The sequence below is a fragment of the Callorhinus ursinus genome, unplaced genomic scaffold, assembly GCF_003265705.2.
Source record: "Callorhinus ursinus isolate GAN/ISIS: 27379988/994484 unplaced genomic scaffold, GSC_fseal_2.0 scaffold10, whole genome shotgun sequence".
NCBI lineage: Eukaryota > Metazoa > Chordata > Mammalia > Carnivora > Otariidae > Callorhinus > Callorhinus ursinus.
Genome location: NW_027397072.1, coordinates 54,030,543 through 54,055,154, shown reverse-complemented (window position 1 = coordinate 54,055,154; position 24,612 = coordinate 54,030,543). Strand labels below are relative to the sequence as shown.

The window sequence follows — 24,612 nt, the reverse complement described above, 5'->3', positions numbered from 1 at the left end:
TCTACCACCCCATTCCAAACTCCTGAGAAAGACCATCTACCTGGCTCAGCTGGGGGCAGGAGACCACTTGCAGACTCAGGAGCTGGGGCAAGGAGGCGGTCCTGTAGCCCGGGCCCTGCCTAGCGGGGACTGGGAGAAAAGACGTTACTGATGGGACACCCAGACTCAGGAGTGCCTGCCACAGCCATCCTGAGCAGCTGCATCCTATTACAAAAAGAGGAGCATGGTTTCATTAACCATTTCCCAGGTCCTAAACACTCTCTTTTTTGCTGTGCTCGTCAGCCCAAGATGAGGTTTTTATTGATTAAAGCTTTCTTCTATGCCATTCAGCCTGGATAAGCTTAGCTGTGAGCCTCCTTATTGCCCCGGGGTTGTGAGATGGTGAGCCCTTGCCGAGGTTTCCTGCTTTCCTCAGTGCAGCGCTCTAGGCAGCCTGTGTTGACAAGGGTAGTAGACTTTGCCTACATTGCCTACATATGCACTTACTCTGAGTCAAATGAGGTCCCTGCACTGTGAGAAGCCTCTGTGCCTTATATGGTGCTGGCTCAGCCTTGCCGCGGTGAGCTGCTGTACTGGGTCCTGCGCCACGCGGGGATTTCTTCTTTCCCCCACCTCACCACCTGAGAAGCCAGTCAAGCATAAATCCTGCAGGCAGGGGAAAGTCCGAGGGACGAGAAATAAGATTGCAGCATATTTATTTATTCAAAGAACAGAACTTGTCTCTGACGTGGCATTTCAGAGGTTTCTAAAGCCTCTTGTGGAATCTGAATGCTGGGTCTTGGGATGAGAAGGCATTTTAAGACAAACGAGAGTCCAGTCTGAGGCCACGAGGCAAGCCAGACATTTGTTCTTTCTGTTTGTAAGTCAGGAAGCTTCTGTCCTGAGGAAGTGGATGATTAGTCCGAGGAGCCCAGCTGCCAAGGAGTGGGGCCGGGGCTCCCGCCTCTTAGGCAGCTTTGGTCACAGCATGGCCCCACTTGGAAAGTGCCTCTGAGCCGGGTCCACTAGATCTACAGGGCATGCCCCTCAAACATTGGAAAGTCACTGGCAGATGTTGCTGCTGCCTCTTTCCAGCCCTTCCTGAAACTTTCTATGGCTTTTCCCACCCAGAATCCGCTCTCTTCTTACCATTTCCACTACCACCATCCTGGTTGAGGCACCCTGCCGTCTTGTCTGAATCACGGTAGTGGTCCCGAAACCAACTCCCTTGCTTTTCCCCAGACACCCAAGGCACGTTCCTGCCTCAGGGACATTACTATTTGCTCTGTCTGGAATCCTCTGTCTCCAGGTAGCTGTGTGGCTTGGTACTCTGCTTTTTTGCAGGTCTTTGCTCAAATACCACCTCAGCGAGCCTTGCCACATCCCCATCATCCCATTTGACATTGAGTCCCTTCCTTGCCCTACCCCCGGCCCTCCTTGTCCCTCTGTCCAGCTTCATTTTTCTCCTATGTACTACCCTCTTAGAACCTGCTAAATTTTTCACTCATTTGTTTGTTGTTGGTCTCCCCTGGCTAGAAGGAAACCTTTAATCTACTTGGCAGGAATTTCTTTCTCTGTTTTGTTCAGTGCTATATCCCAGAATCTAAACAGTGCCTGACACAGTAGATGTGAAGGAATGGCCTTTTCTTCCCATGGTGGTCCTGGGTTCTACTCCCGTAGGCTCTCCTCTTTGCTCAATGACCATCAGCTTACCTGGGAAATTACTTGGAAAATGGGTTACTGCGTCTAGAATGATCTTGCTCCAAGTGTGTTAATGGTGAGTTTGGTGAAACTCTTTATGGTTTGTAGACCCCTTAGACAATCTGATAAAAGCTGTGGAAATGCTCCCCAGAAAAATGTTCAGACAGAACAATTTTGTGTTCAACTGCAGGTGCTTGTAGTCCCTTTGTACTACCTAGGTACTGAGTCCAAACTGTTTTACAAGTCACTCTTGTTGACAGTTTTGCAGAGCTAAGGCCCTTCTTGCCCCAGTCTCTTTTCTGGCTCCCTGTCTGCCTTGACAAGAAAGAAGGCCCATGTAGTTCCCATGACACACCCCGCTTTTTCCCCTTGGCTCCTCCTGCTTCCTAGCTGCTCTAAACATTCGTCTCACCTTGTCCTGTTCTGGGACCATTTCCAATGTTTCTCCACACGTCCCAGAAATTCTTGGACACCAGCTAGATGTCCAACAATTTAACTCAGTTCCGACGCTATCTACCTAGAGATAGTTCAGATTGCACAGGCAGAGGGCTCGGTCCTGCAAGACATCTCCCCTCCCATGCATTTCAGGTGCCAATTTCAAGGCCAGATTGTCACCTGTGCTTCTGACCCAATGGCTATAGATTGGACGTCCCAATGACCCCCTCCCTGGGTTCAATTAATTTGCTAGAGGGGTTCACAGAACTGAGGAAACCAGTTAGCTTATTAGATCACCAGTTTATTATAAAAGGATATAACTCAGGAATAGCCAGATGGAAGAGAGGCATGGGCAAGGTGTGGCGAAGGCCCTCTCCAAGACTACCAGTCTCCCCCAGATCTTCAGGTATCCATCAACCCAGAAATTCTCCAAATCCCATATCCTTTTGGATTTTATGGAGGCTGTATTGCATCTGCATGATTGATCAAATCATTGGCCATTTGTGACTGAACTCAGTCTCCAGCCCCCCCCCCCCCCCCCCCCCCCCACCGCCCGGAGGTCAGTGGTTGGGACTGAAAGTTCTAACCCTGTAATCACTGGGTTGGTTCCACTGTTAATCAGCCCCTATCCTAGGTGTCTTTCCAAAACTTACCTCATTAACATAACAAAAGATGCCTTTATCTCTCTCATCGCAGCAAATTCCAAGAGTTTCAGGAGCTGGTGCCAGAAAATGGGTGAAAGACCAAAAATATATTTCTTATAGTAAATCACAATGTCACACCTTGTAAAGCAGCACCGTGGTGTTCTAGTCTTTTCGTTCCTAGCCAGCCAATTTCTCTCTTTTTTCTGCACTATTCTTTCCTAAGGGCCTGGCTGGGAAAAGTTAGATTAATTTTTTCCCAAAAGTTCTGGATGCAATTCCAAGTGTTCCTGATTTAAGTAGAAGAAAAGGAAGGGAGGTGAGCACATCTGGACCTCGAGTGACTTGTCCCTTTTTCTCTAAACCACCCCCTCCCTGAGTTGGAGCGCTCTGTGCTCCCTGGATCCCCCAGGTGTCTACCCCACCCCCAGGGAGCCGGCAGGCCACATTGCAAAATGCTGATTGGTCAGAACCTGCTTTGGCCTCTTGCTCTGGAGGCTGGCCTCTCTGTTTTTTTCTCAGTCCACTGCTGGGTACGTAAGCACTGGACTAAATTGTGCATAGTTCTGCTCTGACCAACCTGGTTGTAAGATCCGGGCCAGGTCCCATGTTTTAGGCATCTTTGTGTGTTTGCCAACACTAGGCGTGGAGTATATAAGCAGTGGGTTGTTACATGCCTTGGGTTCCTTTTCTTCCTCTTCTTTCTTAAGTTGTCTGCATCCTTCAGAACATGATTTCACAATCTACAGCAGAGTTTGGCCTGTGGGAGTGTGCTATCTCTGTGATTCATTGTTATTCCATGTGTTCTGATTCTTTTTCTCTGGCTAAACTGGACTTTAGGAAGGATGGGGGTTTTTTCCTTTCTTTTTTTCTTTTACTGATTCTCCAAGAAGGATAATTTTTACTTATTTCAGTAATCCCCCTCTCCCCAGATCCCAACACAAGACAGATACTTTTTTTTTTAAGATTTATTTATTTTATTTGAGAGAGAGTGAGAGAGGGAGAGAGAGAGAGCACAAGCGTGGGGAGGGGCAGAGGGAGAGAGAAGGAATCTCCAGCACACTCCGCACTGAGCGTAGAGCCTGACACGGGGCTCAATCCCACAACCCTGAAATCATGAGCTGAGCCAAAACTTAAGAGTCGAACACTCAACCGAATGAGCCACACAGGCGCCCCAAGACAGATACTTACTCTTTTACTCAACAAATATTTCTTGAACATGTGCCAAGCACTGTGCTAGCCCTGGGGGTACACCAATGTGAAAAAGATTAAGTCCCCTCTTCCAGGAGCTCACAGTCTAATAGAAGACACAGAAACAAATCGACCCCCAAACCATAATATTACAACTGGGAAGAGTACCATGAAGGAAGAATACATACTGCACAGTGGGGAAAGAAGACTTTGTCAAGAAATTTAGGAAAAGCTTCCCTGAACTAGTGATGATTCAGCTTAAATCTGAAGGGTCAGTAGAGGCTAACGAGGCAGAGGTGGGAGAAGAGGAACAGTATCTCAGCCAGAGGAATAGCATATATGAAGGTCCTATGACAGAAAGGAGAACAGGCTCTGGAGTGAGCGGAAGGTGAAAAGAGTGGACATAGCCTTGCTAAAGATGTTGGTCTTCATCCTAAGGTGGCTTGGATGAGGGTGGTGGTGTCCAAGATGGCAAAAAGTAAGCAGGTGTTCACAACGTTTCAGAGGTAATACTGCCATGACATGGGAGTGCATTTGACATGGAAGGAGAATGTGGTGTCTGTCGATCGAGTCCTTGATTCCCAGCCTATGAATGAATGGAGTGAACATTTGGCAGGCAGCATCCCATTACTCCTCCTGGCAATCCTTCCCGGCTCCTGCCTGTCCCCTCATGCTGAGAGTCCATTTCAAGTCTCCTGGGCATGTCTGGCAGGGTGGCTGCACTGTTTGTTAAAATCTTCTCAACGGGAGGGGGAAATCATCTTAGTTTACCCCACAACCCACCTCCAAGAGCATTCTCTCTGAAGGCTTGACTGAGCTACATGCAACTCTGAAAGCATTTCCAGAGAAGGGTGGGCTGGCTTCATCAACACTAAGTGAAATCCTGTGTTCCTGCCAGACACTTTGATATATGGAGCAATGCTGGTAAGGGCTTGTGTGGGGGATTTTTTTTTTTTTTTAAACCCACCTCCATTCTATCCCTTGAATGGCAGTTGACAATTAGCTGCTAAGTAAAAGGAGGCACTTCTTTTTATTGCGGGCCCTGACAGCTTTATGTTCACTCTTTAAAAGCCAAGACTCATGTGTGTAAAGGTGAGTGGGGAGGGGAAGTAGTGTGGGAAGGAGGAAGGGAGGGCCAGGGGCAGGTGCCGACAGATCCCGTGATTTCCGTGCTGGAGTCAGACAGAACCTGAGCAGTACTTACAAGCGTGTGTTGATCTGGAAGTGAGAGAGGATGGTTCTTCCAGGCTGGAGAGGAGGGAAGGCCTGAGTCTGGCCCAGCAGAGGCTGTGGTTCCTTGGCCCCCACCATGCCTCATATTCTTAGGATGCGGCGGTGGGACCTGGGCTGTGGCTTTTCTGCCCTGACACTGCTCTCTTGCTGGAATTTCAGGAGGAAAACCCCCAAGCTCCGAAAGAAAGGTATTTCTTCCCTATTTTGTGATTCAATTCTTCCACTAAAAGGCACTCTGCCCAGCTCCCCTTCCCTCTCCTGTGGAGATGGGGACGTTCCTGGACCTGAGCCCCTGGGAAGCAGGTACCAGTGCTGGGTCCCAGGGCCAATGGGAAAGAGGGGACAGGGCGGGGCGGGCCCTTCTGGGGACCGGGGCTGGACCAGAGGCAGGGTGGGGAGGGGCTCTTGTCTTGAACCCAGGAGTGTCTGTGTGGTGAGGAAGGGGGTGCTGAGGTTAGAAAGGAGGTGACAGATAATCCTTCCACTTTCACTTCCCCAGAGCGACCGTGTCCTGGGGCTGCCTAGCAAATCTGAGGAGGAAGCTTAGAAGTAAAGGGCGGAGGATGGCCCACAGGCAGAGACTTAGGCAGCCACCTACCCCTTTCTTCTTCCCCTTGAGACTTAGTGATGTCTGAAATTTCACCTGGACAGTTGTATTCCACTGGCTTTAAACAGAGAGATTAAAGTATTGAATTTAGAATCACGGGGTAAATATGATAGTGGACAAACTCCTAATCTAAGTCTCAGTTTATCCATCTGTAAAATGGAACAATAATACCTATTTTGTAGGGTTCTTATGAGGACTAAGTGAGAGCACACATGAAACCTTCTAGGGCACTTCTTCATAAAATTAACTTAATTAAATGCATTAGTAATTAGAATTATTACATTATATATTATAATTAATCAATTAAGGTTTGTACCCATTAAGATGGCAATGCCTCTATTAATAGTGGCTGGTCCAAAGTGAGGAGCAGTTCTGAGTGGATGACTGGCTGGTAAGGGCAGGAAGAGCAGGGGCAATCGTTCCTTGAAGGAGTGGGTGCAGCCTGGGAGGCAGGGGAGCCTGGGGTGGAGAATGGTCTTCAGGTGCCTCCCACCCCGCTGTCTGCTGTCTTCCTCGTTCCCTAGTTTCCTTGGGGTCTAGGCTCTTTCAGATCCACCCAGGATCAGAGGGTGGTCATCAGGACTGAGAAGTCAGAGGTGCAACTCAGGCCTGGGTCTTTGGAGCTCCGGGAAGAATTTCTACTCCAAACTCCTCGTATGTGATCAGAGATGGAGAGTGGCAAAGCCTGATGGAAACAAACTAAAGAAAACCAGGATGCCCTTTCTCTCCTGTTGGTCTTGCGGTCTCTACAGCCTGCAGGGGCCTTGTCTTGTTGGAGGGAAGAGCTCCGATTTCTAGGCAGGCAGTGTGCAGTTCAGTGTCTCTGTCGTATGGGTAATACGAAACAGTGGGGGTGCTAAGAAACACACGAGGAGGAGGGAAGGCAGGCCCAGGACACTCCAACATTTAGAGGACAAGGAGAAAAAGAGGAATCATCCGAGGAGGCTGAGGCAGTATGGCCCGTGAGATAAATCAAGAACCAAGTGGGAGTGCCAAAAGCCGTGTGAAACATGTCTCAAGAAGGAGCGATGTGCTCTGTCACGTGGTGCTGATAGAGCAGTTGAGAGGAAGACAGAATTTGACTCCTCGGTTTTAAAAATGTAAAGGCCATTGATCTCTTTGACAAGAGCAAGTTTGGAGAAGTGCTGATCAGAGTACTTTCAGGAGAGAAGGGGCGGAGGACGAGAGGAATGGGAGACAGCTGGTGACGGCTCTTCGAGGACTGGTCCATCATGTGCCAGACTCTGTGCCAGGAAATAAAAATAGATGGTGAACCAGACGGGCTGTCTGCCTTTGAGGAGCCCACAGTCCGGTAGAAGAGAGTCACGTTTAAAACTAAGCTACGTGAGAAGTGGTAGGATAGAGATATCTACAGGGAGCTCTGTGAGGACAGAGGAAGGAGACACCAGTTCCCTCTGAGGAGAAGACAGTTGTAACTTCTGCTGCTGGAAAATCAGGTTCCCAGGTGGGCAGAGGGAGGGAGGGTATTAGCTCCAGACTTCTCAAAAGCAAAGACCTTTTTTCATTCTTTTTATCAAAATCTCCATCTACCAAAGAGGCTGGCCCACAGCAGATGCTCAGTTTGTGTTTGCTGACTGATTGTGTGAATTCCAGTGGAAGGAGTTTACAAGAAACAGAGTTGCAAAAGAAACCATCACAATAATTTTGACAGTAGCAGCAAGGACAGAGAAGAGAGATGGTTTAATTTAGAAAGTGCTGATCAGTTTGGAGGGAAAGAGAGGGCGTTGCAGATAATCCTAACACTCACACTTGAGCTAATGAGGTTTGTTGAGTTCAGGTACCTCGTGTTGATGGTTTTCTGTTCTCCGTGCCTAGGAAAATGCCTGATGCTTGACTGCTTGAGTGACTGAATGCTATTGCCTGGTAAGAAGGCTACAGGATAAGCAGTGATTTGGGAGTGTTTGGGGTGGGCCGAGAATGAGATTGGAGAAGACACTGGGAGTACGGCCATTAGATATTGGATGGGAAAGGATAGGTAGATATAGATAGATAGATAGATAGATAGATAGATAGATAGATAGATAGATGGATGATAGATGGATCTGGACCAGACATGTGGATTTACAAGTTACCAGTTTGTAGGTGATATCCAAATGTATGGAATCATAAGACCTTTGCCAAAGAGAATGTCTAGAGGGAGGAGACAGCGGAGTTTGAATGCCCAGAAGTGACACACTGAAGGAGCAGGTGGAGGAAGGAGCACAGCAAAAGACTGCAGAGGAGCCAGCAGGGAGATGGGACTAGAATGAGAGCAGATGGTTTTGTCACCACGTAGGGAGAAAGTCTTGATGAGGAAGGAGAATCAACAGTATCAAGAGTCTCCAGGGAAGACCAGCAGGGTGTGGAATGAACATAGGCCATGTCTGGCCATTAGGAGGGCACTGGAAATTTTATTGAGTGGATTGGATGGAAAGATGCAGGCTGATGAAACCAGACTGGGATGGGTTGAGAGGCTGATAAGTGAAGAAGCAGAGCCGGTGAGGATGGAAGCAGCCTTGTTCTTTTATGAGTATACTGATGAAGAGAAGGAAGGCAAGTAGTGGTCATTTGGGAGCTGGGGCAGGAAGTTATTGTTTCATAAATTGGCTGACTTAGACTCACTTGGGCTCTTTCGTTCAAAAAAAGAAAAATTAAAGATACAAAAGGGATGGAGTGAAGTCCTGGAGAGGTGGGAAAGGATGGAACCCACAGACTGAAAAAACAACATCTTAGAGGAAAGCACAGGGTCCTTTTCTTCCTCTGAGAGCAGACAGACAGACAGAGGAGGAGGGACCAGAAAGGCAGGGACTGGGGATGAGGGAGTCATCATGATGTCCTCCACTTTAGGAAGAGAAGGGAAAGAGGAGCCAAGGTCATCTGCTGAGTCAGAGAAGGGAAGGAGTGTGAGTGCAAGGTGAGTGGGGAAGATTTGGAACCAAGGTTTTACAGAGATTGGGAATATAAACTCCCATGATATGGAATGCTGTGTTCCCTGGGAGCTCTGGGTGACAGGTGAAGGGGTGGGGAGGGTACTGGGAGTCAGCAGAGCTGAGAGGATGGAAGAGAGAGGAGGGTTGGGAAGTGGGTTGACTGGTGAGAACGGCATCGCAGTGACTGACTGTGGGACTGGGAGGGATAGAGGATGAGCACAGGCTGAGGCTGGGAGGCTGGGATGGGGAGAAAAATTATATGGCACTTGCTACCCAGAGGGTTGTAAGAAGGAGCTGGATTCCAGGTCACCTGCAAAACGGAACATCTGCCTCTGGACCTCAGGAATGGAGCTCCCATTTGACAGCTCTGACAATTCCACATGTATCCCCACGTTGTGTTTGGGATATGGTTCTCTGTCAGGGTCTGGGGGGGCCCCTTGAGCCTGAGTTTCAGCTGCTCTGAAACACATCTGCCTCCCCCTTTGCGGTGCCCCTCAAGGGATTTTTACAAATGCCATGTGGTCTATGTTTTAAGTCAGATTATTTCAGTCATTTCCTTCCATATCTGTTCAGCTCCTTTCACAGATATATAGGAGCCAAATTCTATACCGCTGTTGACATCCTCTAATTGTTTCTCATTATATTGCACGTTGTCATTTCATTTCCATAATTCGAGTGTAAGTTTATTGAAAGCAGGAACCATGTCCTATGTTCTCTTGTCTGTATTATTCATTCCACACGGCCTGCTGCTGGCACTCAATAAATGCTAGTGTGGAGCTGAATTCTTCACTGAGGAGAGCTCTACTAGTATTTAAAGAAATGCCACAGTAATCATTAACCATGGAAAGCACTTGCTTAAAGATGAAATAATAAGTAATTCAGCAAAACCTACTGACTATCTACCTTGTGTCAGGCCCTATGCTGAATACTGGGGATGAAAAGAGAGCATCCCCATGTTTCCAGCATTGGGGAACCTAGTCATGCAGAGGGTGTGGGTACGTACACATAATTACCGTACAGTGTCAAAAGGGATTGGGATATTTGAGAAGGAATATAGGCACACAAAGTAGGGACAGAATCTCTCAGGCTGGGGTCGAGGAAAGCTTGGCAGACGTGATGATATTTGAGTCAGCCAAGGAAGACAAATAGAATTCCAGCAGACAAGGAAGGAGAGATGAACAGACTGGGCAACGAGAAGACCATCCAAGGGCATGAAGACTGGCGAGAGCTGTGGGTTTTGGGAACATCAAGGTGAGGCGCCTTTGGGGGCGTGACCTGAAGTCACACTAGAGACGTAGGTGGGGGTCAGACTGAATGCCAGCCCAAGCAATGCCAGCCCCAACTTTCAAACTTTAGCCACAGAAATATTCAGTTGAACAGTCTCACTGAAATGGATTAAGTCAAACAGACACCAGCCCAGTGGGTTTGGTTGGGAGTCGGAGTACAGGGACCCTGCCCCCACCCCATGCTCAGCTCCTCCTAGAATCACTGCCCTCACTTCCCAGCACCTGATGTGATGAGGGAGGGGCTGCAGAGGAAGCCCCTAGGACTTTGAGGGGTAATTTGGAAAATGCTAATGTGACAATTGGGGAAGAAGTGGATGACTATTAAGAACAGGGTTGGGGGGCAGGGGAGTGTGCTTAGGTAAATTGGAGGCGGTTTAGAGAAGTAAGCAGCAGGAGAGCTTTGAACATGTCAGAAGAGAACAGACCACAGATGTGAGAGGTGAGAGAGTAGTCTAGCCTGGCTTAGGGCAGTGGGTGGGAGTGCAGAGGATGTGGTAGATTCAAGAACTCAGTACAACTCTTTATAGGGGTAATCCGCATTAGTTAGAGACTGGAAACAGGGGACCCACCAGAGAGAGAACCATGGGGAAAACCAAAGGACTTTGGGAAGCAGTGTCCTGGCAATTGAAATGGTCGGTGTAGCAGAGTCCTAATTATGAGAGAGGGAAAATCAGGCAGGACAGAGCTGAAGCCATGACCTGTCTCTGAGCCTCCAGGAACCAGAGGGCCTGGGGTCCTGGTGGGAGAATGGGTAGCCAATGATTGTCCTGATTTAAAAACTAACCTTGTTATACCACTGGGGTGGGGAAATTATAGAGCCAAGTACAGACAGGGTTGGGTTAGAGCTGGTCCACACATGCTTTGCTGGAGGCAGTGTAATTTGGAAAAATATTTTTGGACAACAATTTGCATACCACTGAGTCATAAAAATGTTCAAACCACTTGACCTAGTAATTCTACATATGGGAATTTGCCCTAAGGAAATAGTTCAAAAGAGTGAAAAGCCTATGTCCACCCATACAAATGTTAATTAATTAATTAAGCAATTAATTAGAAATTATACATTGCACCAAATACATTCCAGGAACTCTGCTAGGTGGATAATCATGTTCACTGTGGCAATTTTAAAAATAGTAAAACATATGGGGCGCCTGGGTGGCTCGGTTAGTTGGGCAACAGACTCTGGATTTAGGCTCAGGTCATGATCCCAGGGTCCTGGGATCCAGCCTCGCATTGTTGGGCTCCTCACTCAGCAGGGAATCTGCTTGAGGGTTCTCCCTCTCCCTCTGCTCCTCTTCCTGCTCATGCTCTCTCTCTCTCTAATAAATAAATAAATCTTAAAAAAAAGTAGTAAAACATAGTAAACAACCTAAATTATTAAAAATGCCGCAATGGTTTAATACAGTTTGAGATATCCGTGTGATAGACTGTTATATTTTGATGCTATATGACACAAGCAGAATTCAAAACAGCCTGCTTGCTGCTGTGGTTAAGAGCACATTCTCTTGAGTTGACTGCCTGGGCTTGAATTCTGACTACCATGGCCTGCCACCTGACCTTGGCAAGTTCACTAGTGCCTCTAAGGCTCAGTGTATTTAGTAGTAAGGTGAGTATAACAATTCTGCTACCTCGTGGGGTTGCCGTTGAGATGAAATGAGAACAGGTGTGCAAAGTGCTTAGCACAATTTCTAGCCCACAACAGGTACTCTGTAAAAATGAGTTGTTATTTTTTTTTAACATTTTATTTTTTTTAGACTTTATTTGTTTATTTGACAGGGAGCGCACATGAGAGGGGGGAGGGTCAGAGGGAGAAGCAGATTCCCTGCTCAGCAGGGAGCTCGATGTGGGACTTGATCCCGGGACTCCAGGATCATGACCTGAGCCGAAGGCAGTCGCTTAACCAACTGAGCCACCCAGGCGCCCATGAGTTGTTATTTTAAATATATAAAAATGTGGGTCGAGAGAAAAAGACTGACAGAGACCGCCCCAAATGTATAGCCCCAGGAGATATTATGGGTGACTTGTCTCCTCCCTTTTGTCTGGTATCATTGCACCAAAACTTTTGGGGTTACAGGCAACACAGACAAATCTAGATAGAGGCAAAGCACTTTGACCTATCAGTTCATCCAGTGGAAGTCAGAGTGATGAGCAGGTCCTGTTTTTCTCTTCCCAGCCGTGTTTGGCCAGCGTTTGGATGAGACTGTGGCCTATGAGCAGAAATTTGGCCCCCACCTGGTGCCCATCCTGGTGGAGAAGTGTGCAGAGTTCATCCTCCAGCACGGCCTGAATGAAGAGGGCATCTTCCGACTGCCTGGGCAGGACAACCTGGTGAAGCAGCTCAGAGATGCTTTTGATGCCGGGGAGCGGCCCTCCTTTGACAGGTACCCTGTCCTCACCATGGCCTCCCCCTGCCTCACTTGGGTGGGAGAACCTCTCTCTACCAGCTGAACTATAGGACTTGCACAGATGCTTCCAAAGTCCTGGTTTGCCATAAAGAGAGCCTTTTGTTTTGCTGGTCACTTACATGAGGAATGGTGTGAACTTGAAGCAGGGCCTCGCTGATGTAGGGTTAGGGTTAGTGCCGTGGCAGGAGGGGAGGAAGATGGGACCTAGCTCAAGGCCCACACTGCCGGGCCCACGAGGACTGTGGAGGAGCTGAGCTGGCTGTACGAACAGACTCAGTGTGGTAGCAAACGTACCATATCTATGCCCAAGGGCTCCAATGTTCTCCCTCAGCTTTCCAGAAATGGCCAGAACCAGGACTTCTTGTTAGTTTGGGAGACCACCGTAGCATCCACCTCTGAACTTAGTTCTGAGCCTTTTTGGAGAGAGTACATACATACTGATGTCTTAGCAGTCTGGCGTTCCCCCCATGCCTCCCCTGTGGAGGTTGCCCAGGTTTGGTTGGGGCATACCAGCTGTAGTGACATTTCTTCTCACCATCGCCAACCCACCCCACCCCCTCCAGCTACCCAGCCGAGGTTTTCTGTTTTGCCACAGTCACCTATTATAGCCTCCACCCCGATGTTGGACATTCTCCGCCTACAGTGCAATATTCGCCCTGGTTGCCTGTGTGTGCTTGTCCTGCTGGCAAGAGAGAGCCATTGTTCTTTCCAAATCAGCAGCCCATAAATCAAGATTTGGTGAGACAGGCCTCAACTCTATCCAGTTTGCAAAGGTTGAAATTCTCCAAGAGGTTATTTAGGACCTAGGAACAGGGCTGATCCTGGCAAAATCATGAACAGCTAAGTGCCATGAACTCCCTCTCCCCATCATCCACCTCAGTCACCAGCAATGCCCATTCTCCCTCTGCAGCATCTCTGATACCATCTGTTTTCTCCATTCTCACAGCCACTGCCTGAGTTTGGACCACCGCATGTCTGTCTTGGCTGTTGGCATGCAGTAGGTTAACTTACCAAGGGTGCTGTATTTTTACAGGAAAGCAATGGGTGGAGTTGTTACTGGAACTACAGCAGGTTATGGGCATCAAATTTACAGACCTCTCAGCAGCACTATAAATTGCATTTTATTATCAGGCACCTGTTCAATTAAGTTTACCACCTTTGTATTCAGTTTTCTTCTTATGTTTTTAATTAGCTTTGAGTTGATCAAAAGATACAGGCAGGTTGTTGCTAAAGCGATATGAACAGTCAGCCAGGAGGAAGAAAGGTGATTGCAGGGGTTTGTCAGATACTTGCCCTGGGCTTGATTTTATATACCTATAAAGTCAGCCTGGGTGGTGGAGTCATAGTCTTTGATTCCTGTGAAATATTTGGAGCTGGAAGAAGGAAAGTTACACAGCTTGTCATGACCTCTCTACCCCGCCCTAAGAAGTAGAATTTACACACCTAGAAATAGGAGGGGTTACCTGGGGCTCTTAAGAGTCCTCACAGGGCCAATTCTGGATCTACATAATCCTTGTGGGTACTCATCTAGACCTATGTTGGTCATATGTGTGGTTTGAGATCTCCCAAATTGTCTCACTGGAATGAAGAGAAACAAAGGAGTTTTTATTTGGTAGATTCTAGTGCAGCTATATCTGATTCTCATTAAACATATACATGTAAATTTTAAAATCTCTTTGTTGAGTTTCTGCTGGGCTGGATACGATCCGCCACAAAACTAACATACTTCTGATACCTATATTTCTGTGAGAAACATACAGATGTGCCACATTTTAAGGTCCGTGCTACCAGGGAAGGATTGGCAGAACCATCGGTGGTGCCTGGGCTAATCTCTGGTGGATCAGGTGTTTAACTCAGAAGTCACCTGGCTCCTGACTTGTCTTTAGTTCTTGACTTAAAAAAAATCATTTAAAGGTGGTTCATTGGGTTGAAGGAATAGCAAACTCAGGAAAAATCATGCTGGAAATTTAGACTGCAACAGTGACGACTGATTTGGCCATGTTACAATGGGGGCGCAGATATTAAACTAAAAATTTACAGAAATAATTCTATAATTTCCATCGTGTTAAGTGCTAAAATGGAAAACTAGATGGTACTATGAGAACTTAAAACAGGTGCCTCTTTTTAAAAAGATTTATTTATTTATTAGAGAGGGGAGGAGCAGGGGAAGAGAGAGTCTTAAGCAGACTCTGCATTGAGCCCAACCCAGGGCTTGATCTCACAGCCCTGAGATCACAACCTAAGCCAAAACCAGGAGTGGGATGCTTAACGGACAGCACCACCCAGGTGCCCTAGAATAGGAGCCTTTTGACATAGTCTGGTGGATTTAGGGAGACCCCTAAGAAGAAATGACATTTACGCTCAGACACATTAAGCAGGCATGAGGAGTTAGCCAGGACAAGCAGCATTATCTTCCCCTGGTAAAATGAATCAGGAAGCTTTCTCTGGTTTTAAATGTTCCAAGATGATTTACATAGGTAAGTGTGTTCTTTGGTTATAACTTTGAAGCATCTACACTATATCAGTGGTTATAACCTTTTCTTTTTTCTAAGGTTGGATATTTTTGCTGTCGTTTCTTCTGATTGAACTATCTAGTAGTTTGTGGGTTTTGTTGTTGTCATTTATCTCCAAAAGATTCTGCTTTTTTTTTTAATGTATCATTGATACTGTCTTTCTTATTTCAAATTGTTGTTGGCAACATTCATTGCTTGGATGTATTTTGTGTGTTGGGGGCTGTGCCAGGCAGGGGACAGTACATCAGAGACTGGAACCCTGGAGGCAGGAGTCCAGATAGGAAGCTGGGGCAGGATCCTGGCAAAAGGCCATTACCTACTGAAATAGAGCAGTGAAGGGGCTTGGGGAGTGTAACTGGATGTGGAGTAAAGGAGAGGCCCTGGATTCGGACTAAGACCATAGAGAGGGTTGCAGTGCTGGGGCATGAGGAGGAGCCACTCTGGGACTTTAGGAGAATGTGGGTCAGCAGGTTGTCGTTCTGCCATTTTCTTGGGAACTTCTCACGTATTTTGACAAGAGGTCTTTGCCCAGGAATATTTTTAGGCAGTGACCCAGCAGGGAAGGCTTTTCCAGAATGCCCACCTTAAGTGAATGGTTCCCACCCCTAATTTCCTGAGGCAACAATGCAGCACAGTCAGGCTCTATGCCAGTTCGCGTTCTCATTTTGAGGCCAAGCGCTCACAGGCTGCAAAGGGGGGCCTTTTCAGGAGACAGCTCCAAACACTGGCTATCAAAAACAAACAAAAAAACTTACTCGGGACATCAAGACAGAGCTTTACAGTCAAGTCCTGATGTCTCCAATGCCTCCCGCCTGCTCCTTCTTCCCAAACTGACCCCTGCTGTCCCTTCTCCAGGAAGCTCTTCTACCAGCCAATTCTATATTCCCCATCCCTGAAACCGAGGAGACACTCACATGGTCTGAACCTCTTACCACATCATAGCTTTCCAAAATAACTACCTGGACATTTGCTTAAGAATACTCATTTTTTTTCTATGAAGTAAATAAAATTAAAGTAAATAATTTCTTCACTAATGAACTTCAAGCATATGGTAGATTCAGACTTATTTTCTCTCATAGCACTGCAGAAGAAATGCCAGGGGTCAGCAGACTTTGATGAAGGGCCACATGTGAAATTTTGAGGCTTTGCAGGCCCAGATGGTTTCTGCTGCAGCTACTCAGCTCTGCTCTTAGCACAAAATATGGCACAAAATCAGCCAAAGTCAATGCAAAAACAAATGAGCATGACTATATTCCTGTAACACTGTGTGGATGCTGAAATTCAAATTTCATATTTCACAGGGCATAAAATAGGCTTCTTTTGAGTTTTGTTCCCAACCATTTAAAACCATAAAGTCCATCCTTAGCTCAGAGGCTGTACAAATACAGGCATTGGGCCAGATTTGACTCCTGGGCCATGGTTTGCCTACTCCTGCTGTAAGCTGGAGAAGCTGAACTGAAAAACACAAGCCTCCTTCTTAGGTGAACAGGCAGTCATCTGAATGCCACCTCTGTCTGCTGCAAGGCCTCTGCTTCCCACCCTCCAGGCTGATACCTGTGCTCCCTCCCCATGCTGTAACTCCTTGCCACTCTTCAGACCTTGTCCCCTATGACTCTGCACTGGATGTTCCTCTTTTTCATACTTCCATACAGTCCCAGGTCCTGGGCTTTCTTGTCATGGTACTAACCTCACAATATTGTAATGACTTGGTAACCTGTGAGTGTGCACAGCTCTGTGGCTCAGTGTATCCCTCAGGTTCACCGCTGAAATCACAGTGCTTGACAGAGTATCTTCCACCTAGTAGGTTCTCTCAATGCTTGCTGACTGAATGCGTGATTGTGCAAATATGTGAATGAATCCCAGAAATGTTCTAAGCTCTCTGAGGATTTAAAGAGATCATGGGCCATAAGGTATAAATGAGTTATCACATGAAAAATTAGAGACTAAGTAGAAAATGCAAAACTGTGAGGCACCAAGTGACTTGGATAAAAAAGAAAGAGATGAAGACAAAAATAAGTTAATAGGATTAATGAAAAGGTAGACCTTGAACTTACCTTTGAGGTAGTTGGTGTAAGAGATAAAGGAAGAAGTGTTGGGGGTCATTTTTCTAGAATATTCGCAAAGGTGGTGTGTTTGGATACATCTTTATCAGACTCTACTCCTTTGCAAAACTCCCTTTGGGAACCTGGGATTCTATTCAATGGATCACCAGGGGGGAGGTGAGGAGTGCTCTGGAGTTTCACTTTCAAAGAACATTGCTTATTTTTTTTTTTGCAGAGAGACAGACGTGCACACAGTGGCCTCCCTGTTAAAGCTCTATCTCCGAGACCTCCCGGAGCCTGTGGTTCCCTGGAACCAGTATGAGGGGTTCCTGCTCTGCGGGCAGCTCATGAATGCAGATGAGGCAAAGGTTTGTATCTCATTTGAGTTAGTCGTCCTGTTTTGGAAGAAGGTGTTGGTTATTGAATACTATTCTTGTAGGCAAGCAACAGCGGGTCAGGGAACCCATACCCTTGAGAGAGATACTGTGTCAAACTGGAACTTTGTCAGCAATAAAAGGCCATTGAAGCCAATCATAGAGACAGCCTTGCTGGGATGTGACAATCCAATGCAGAATTGACTATCTTGAATTTACCCAAGTCACTTTAAAATTAATATGCGAAAGAGGAAGCTTCCGAGAAGGGTATCAAGCAATATGGCCTTGATGAGATCCCCATGGGAAACAAGGGCAGGTTGACCAACCTGGAGGTCAGGTGAGAGGTGAGAATGTTCTAGTTCCATGGTGAATGTGTGTCAGGCACGGGAATTCAAGGAATGCATGTGCCAGAGAAAGGAAAGACAAGGAGATTTCTTTGTTCTTTTCAGCTGCAGCTGCTTATGGGGGTGGGGTCCGCTGCGCAGCATGCTTGTTAGAGCGCACACACGTTCGCCTGCAGGATTTGTGATCTTATGTAAATTCTTTCCTGAAAGGTCTTACAGTCAAACAGTCACCACGCGGGAGTCATGTTAATTAAACAAACCAACCAACAAAAGAAACCAGGAAAACCTATCTAGCAACAGTAAAACCTTCATGGTTTTTAACCAGGATTTGCAAAACCAAATGCCCGAGGAATACGTTTATGTTATACTGCTAATAATTGGGGTCTAACTTTGGGGGGGTTAGTTCTTAGCACTACTGTGTGAAAGCTCTCTTTGGAAATGTGGTGCACAGAAAAGCCTACAGTGAAGACCTGGATTTAACTTTGATTTTGCCTTTAGGCAAATTAAGCATTTTCTACAAAAGTTTACTTACTTAGAGCAACAGAACATTCTGTAATGGTGGAACTGGTATATAGTTGCATTGGTCAATATGATAACCACTAACCATACATGGTTATTGGGCACTTGAAATGTGGCTAGATCAGCTAAAGAACCAAATTCCTAATTTTATTTTATTTTCTTATTTAAATAGTCACATATGTCAAGTAGCTGTTGTACTGGACAGCACAAACTGAGACAAATTTCATAATAACATCTGCTGTACTTAGGATTGTTTTGAGGACAAGGGATATGAGGTAGGTGAGTGATATTTTTAAATTATTGGTTTAAGGAGAGGTTTATTCTCTATTTTAGAATTTATTACATAGTATACCCCCAGAAAATAATAATTTTGTATATAGAGTTATCATTTTTAAACAAAAGAGCAATAGTACCCTAGACCTGGTAGAAAGCATAGCCTGTGAGAGCTTCTCTCCTGACTCAGGGCAAAGAGCCTCACCATTTAAGTGGATCCTGGTACAAGAAAAACAGTGATTTTGTATTTCAACATCAGGAAATGAAAGGGATGATACGGATACAGCTAACATGCTGGAGCTAGTGTAGCTATTTTCGGACACAAAAGTTAGGTTACATGATCTCATATAGATCTTCCTCAGCAACAAAAGGCAAATGAAGCCAATCATGGTGACAGCCTTCTTGGGATGTAACAATCCAATGAAGAATGGGACTATAATCAAATACCTCAAGCCACTTTAAACTTAGTAGCTGAGTGCATGATTTTGGGCAGGATTTATGAATTTTTTTGTGGAGGCTGAGACAAGGACATGACAAGTCTTAATTAATATAGGCATATCAGCTCATCTTTGTGAACGTAATAACACCTTATGGAATGAGGTTTAAAAGTTGGCTAGAAAGACCAGTGTTTCAGGCAACCTCTCAGCCCCCAGCAGCAGGGAAAGCAAAGGAGGTACACGGATGCAGATCTGACAATAAGACTCCCACCCCTGAACTTCCCCACTTTGGACCTGCTTCTCCCAACTTGCCTCCATCTCAACATATCTTGAGTTTCTAACCTATGGTAATGCCTCTAGGGTCTGTAGTGATTGCCGATAACATCATGACTGTAAAATCTGGGCGGGGCAGAGGGACTGCAGCCTCCCTCGTTGGTGAAAATGTGGCAGGGGTGGTAGCTGGGAGCCGTGAGTCTACAGCAGCCTTTGCAAAGAATTGACTAGTTAAACTGAAGAGGAGGGAATCCCAGTAAGAAGCGGGCATTCTGGATACAGAGGGTATGCACCAAGTCACTGCATGCAGGCTGACAGGCCACAGGGTGCATAGGAGGACCTGCTCAGGGTTGAGGGAGCCTGTGCGTCTCATGTAAACTGATGCGTTTTTACAATCATGATGTTATCGGCAATCGCTACAGACCCTAGAGGCAGCTGCAGGTGAAAGGAACTAAGAAAAACTCTCTGTCCTTCCCCTCCCTGGCACATGCATTCCTTGTATGAAGGTCTCATGGAGCTAGAACATTCTGACCTTTACCTGCCCTCCACCCCCTGGATTAGTCAGCCTGTCCTGTGTCCCAGCAGGTCTTAGCAAGGCGTTATTGCTTAAAACCCTTCTTAGAAGCTTCTTTCTTCTCTCAATACTGATATTTTTCTTCTTTTGGGGTATTCGGTTTTATTTATTCATTTTTAAAGATTTTATTCACTTATTTGACAGAGACACAGTGAGAGAGGGAACACAAGCGGGGGGAGTGGGAGAGGGAGAAGCAGGCTTCCCGCTGAGCAGGGAGCCCGATGTGGGGCTCGATCCCAGGACCCTGGGATCATGACCTGAGCCGAAGGCAGATGCTTAACGACTGAGCCACCCAGGCGCCCCTTGGAGTATTTGGTTTTAAATACCAAATGGCTTGGGGTATTTGGTTATGATCCAGTTCTTTACTGGAGTGTTACATCTCAAGCATTCACTAAGCAAACAATGATTGTATGAATTGTCAAATCATCCTTGCCTTAGAGTAGCTCTGAGTTGGGGAAGAGGGTATGATTAGAGACAAAAAAATGTCCTGTAAAAAAAACACGTGAGCCTCTCCATACTATTTTTTTGCAGCTTCCTATGAATTTCTAATTATTGCAAAGTAAAAAGCTTTTCAAAAAATCACAAAAACCATGGGAACAGGAGTGACTGCCCGTGCTGCTTCTGCACGGATTCACCAATTATGTTCCCCCTGTTCCAGAGTCTCGTTGCCAGCGAGGGATGTTTACGGTGTTCAAATCTCTTCCCAGGCTCAGCAGGAGTTGGGGAAGCAGCTGTCCATCCTTCCTCGAGACAACTATAGCCTCCTGAGTTACATATGCAGGTAAGAGTCCCCCAGCATCAGTTTCCAGCCGTATCAGAAAAAAGCCCCCAATTAGAGTAGAAAAGAGTGTCTCTGTGAACTCAGAGCTTCTGGTCCAGACCTTGGGAAGGTCAGCTGTATTTACGCAGCACTGCAGAGGTTCCCTTTATCCACAAGATGATTTAAAGGATCCACTCAGAGTCTGATTTGGCATGCAAAGTGAACATGCTTCCTCCTTCAGGCCTGCCCCTGTGCTGCCCGGAGTCCTGGGACATGCAGTAGCACCCAGAATCCTTATAATGTTTCTAGAATTATCTCCCATCTTCCTGACTCTGGGGCCATAACTTTGTGCCCTGGAGACATTCATAGCAACACATAGCATGTAGATTAACCCAGGTCTGTCTGAGCTGGGAGCCTGGATCTCCATGCCAGACAGAGCTGAAATTTATCTTCTTTTTAAAAAATAAATTGTTGTAGTATCCAGGTTATAAAAGTGATACATGCTTGATTTGGAAACCAGGAAAATACAACATACTATAAATAAGAAATAAAAATAATATACAATGTCCTCACTCAGCAAAAATCACTCTTACTGCTTGGGGATGTTTCCTTCTGGATGTTTTTCTTTCTATGAAAGATCTTTACATACATCAATATAAATATTCGGGAACAATTTTTTGTATATATTTGTATCCTGCTGGTTTTGACTTAATATTATATTGTGAGCATTTCCCTATGTCATAAAATAGGATTATAGATGACTCTGTAATATTCCATAATGTTTCCTCATTTGAAAACACCACCATTTATTTGATAATTTCTATGTATTTGGAATTTTAAGTTGCTTCAACCTATCCATTTAAAAATGGTTTTTGGAGAAGGTATTTAGAAAGTTCTTTGCCAATATTTTCAGTTTTTGTTTTGTTTTGTTTTGTTTTAATAAGGAAGCTGAGAGCTTCATGCCTCCAATGGGTGCAATTATAGTAAAAATTCATTGCTAGTTGTTGAGCACCCACTGAGAATTTGAGATACTTGGTGCTGTAATCAGAGGATGAGAGCAAAGAGGCATTGTGGGTTCCCCTCTGTGACATCTCCTCAAGATAACGTTTCCATCTCTGGAAACTTGGGTGGGATGAGTGCTGAGAGCCTGAGAGATAAGCCTATAAAGTCAGAATGAGGGTTAGTCTCGTACCCATTTGCGTCCTTCTAGTGTCCTCTTTAGCTCCCTGAATGAGATCCTACCTCCTGCTGATGGGGCACCCCACCCCAAGCCCCCACACCACCCCTAGCAGCTGGGCAGATCCCTCCTGGTTTCTTTTCCCCCTTGATCTTGAATCTCTCAGGGTGAAGTTAAATTCACGTGGGCTGAGCACACTGGTTCCGTTCCTGAGACTAGAAAGAAGGAGATGGGATCCATCTCTGAGATCTCAGGGGTACCTGGAAGTGCTTCCTTCTGGCAACTTCCTATTTCCTACTATGGGATTTTCTGGTTGCCCACAGGTTCCTACATGAAATCCAGCTCAACTGCGGTGTTAACAAGATGAGCGTGGATAACCTGGCTACCGTGATTGGTGTGAATCTCATCAGGTCGAAGGTCGAAGACCCTGCTGTGATCATGAGAGGTACAGCTGGTCCTGTGGGGAAGGAAGGTGCAGAGGAAGTGACAACAGTTACCTAGCTACCAAAGTGTGCTGCAATTTGCCAAGCATTTTCAATTGATTACCTTGCCCCAACTGTGAAATAGCCCTGTGAAAGGAGCAGGGCAGAAATTATGTCCATTTTCCAGATCACAGCAGAGCAGAGAGGTTAAAAATTGACCCAATGGTCACACAGTACAATAGGCTAGCACAAAAACAGTATTTCTTAGTCTTTTATGACTTTTAAATACCCTTAACCAGAGAAAACAAGTTTGCAAGAAAGTAGAGAAAGCAAGTTTGATTTTATAAGACAACTCACAAAAAAAAGGCTACTGGTAAAGTTGTGTCGAAAAGGCTTCTGTGGCTGTGTCTTGGTTCAGTGAGCAAAAGTCCTGGCGTAGAGTACTGATGTCTGCCATGGATTTGGGAAGGCAGTATGGCTGTCACGTATTTACTCTGTGTGCAATAAGAGATCAGATGACATATCGAGGACCACATCAGGGGAGAAAGATGTCTTCATTTTCTCTACTATTATATTGCTTATTTTCTGATCAAAGACTGACCCACAGGACCGTATAGGCTGAAAATAACCCTCTTTCACCCCACTCCCATATCCTTCTTCTATCCCTTCTCTTTCACCACAATCTCCTACCCTTAGAAGGGTCCCATGAGGAGCAAAATGAGGTCTTTTGGGCCCTGTGGTTTTAGAGCCAAGTTTAGAGACATCCCACAGGTGGAGACCCTGAGGACTGCCTGCCTCCTGCCATGGTCCGGGTCTACAGATCTCTTTCTTCTTTCAGGGACTCCTCAAATCCAAAGAGTGATGACCATGATGATCAGAGACCATGAAGTTCTCTTCCCCAAGTCCAAGGATGCCCCCCTTTCGCCCCCTGCTCAGAAAAATGACCCTAAGAAACCTCCAGTAGCTCGAAGCTCTGTGGGCTGGGATGCCACTGAAGACCCTCCAATTTCTAGGACAGACAGCTTCAGTAACATGGTAAGGTGCAGAGAACCTTCTTCCTTCCATCTGACTCTTCCTTTAGTCCAAGTCATTCCATGTAAAAGCTGGTCTAGGGTGGCAGTTTGAGGAGTTTTAGATGATGCCATGACAGTGGGGCACAGATGGTACAGACCCATTTGAATGCATCTTGAAAGCCTGGCCTCTTTCTAAATCTAGTGTCTGTTGGCATCCTGGAGGTGGGGTTAGTGACACGTATGCCAGTCTCCTAATGACTGAGCAGTGGGAGTCCTCACTAAAGCCCACTCTAAAAGGGAAGCCTTGCCAAACACAGTCCAGGAAAGTTCAGTAGGGGAAATTATATATCACATTGTAAGTGTTTTAGCGAGAGTTGTTGAAAATTCGGGGTGAAAGTCCAGAGAGAACTGGTTTCCTGCTGACCCATGAAACGTGATTTCTTTCTCAGAGTATGTGATGTGTTCATGTAATATTTCTCATTCCCTGATAAGCTGTCTCAGCAATGTCACCCTCCTCATTTGTACTGAAGGGTTGGGGCTCACGTTCCCAATGTCAAAAAACTCTGCAACCTCTGAAATGTAGACTAGTTGAGGCCAATAATTTACAAGGCTCAAATATCCTTATATATTTATAGAGACAAATATTTTAAAAAACCATGAACTTTGTGTAGCAGCTTGATTCTTTATGTGTGCCCAAGAGATGAATTTAAAGTTTCTGGTTGACCCAGTAATGTAAGTTTTCTATAGGACTGTTAATCCTGAGGATGATTAAGAAAGTATTGGAAAAAAGGTAGGTAGTGGTAGTGGTTATGATTCTTCTTAGGTGATGCCTGTACATGATGCATTTTGCCAACACTCTCAAACATTTAGAAATGCTCATACTTCATGTAATGAAATCCTATTAGCGGTCCTTAGAAGTAGACATTGTTAGGCTTATTCGACAGGTTTCTGCTATTTATTGTAACAGTGTGGGCAGCTATGGGTAGGCACTGTTCTGGGAAACTTAAGTAGGTCACTTCCGGGGTCCTCACCATAACTATGTAGGGCAGACTTTGTCATCCACATCTTATCTTTCAGGAGCAGAGTCTCAGGGAGGTTAACCAGCTGGCCCAAGGTGGCAGCACTAGAACGTTACAGAACGGGATTTAGTTCTAGTTCTCACTTTGAGACCCGGTGCTTCTGACTCCGGTGGGGTTGTGGAAGTAAGTGATTAGCTAGAGCGATTGGAAGGAGAGCCTGAGCCTTGATTTTCTGATTTTAGGACTCATTCTTTTTCTTCTTTTTTTTTCTTTTTAATTTAATTTAAAAATATATATACACGGTTCACTTGCCATTTGCAATGACGTGGTTGGAACTGGAGGGTATTACGCTGAGCGAAATAAGTCAATCAGAGAAAGACATGTATCATATGACCTCACTGATATGAGGAATTCTTGATCTCAGGAAACAAACTGAGGGTTGCTGGAGTGGTGGGGGGTGGGAG

General features: G+C 45.9%; 1 protein-coding gene across 3 annotated transcripts in view; it reads left to right on the top strand.

Annotated features, from left to right (window-relative positions):
• Positions 1-24,612, top strand: part of ARHGAP25 (Rho GTPase activating protein 25) — an 85,676-nt gene that overhangs the window by 54,559 nt on the left and 6,505 nt on the right. For all 3 annotated transcript variants that reach the window (XM_025868549.2, XM_025868550.2, XM_025868551.2), the window contains 5 exons: positions 12,177-12,384; positions 17,199-17,331; positions 20,465-20,538; positions 22,018-22,139; positions 22,955-23,151. In XM_025868549.2, coding sequence (XP_025724334.1) covers positions 12,177-12,384; positions 17,199-17,331; positions 20,465-20,538; positions 22,018-22,139; positions 22,955-23,151 — 734 coding nt within the window. The remainder of the gene's footprint in view (positions 1-12,176; positions 12,385-17,198; positions 17,332-20,464; positions 20,539-22,017; positions 22,140-22,954; positions 23,152-24,612) is intronic.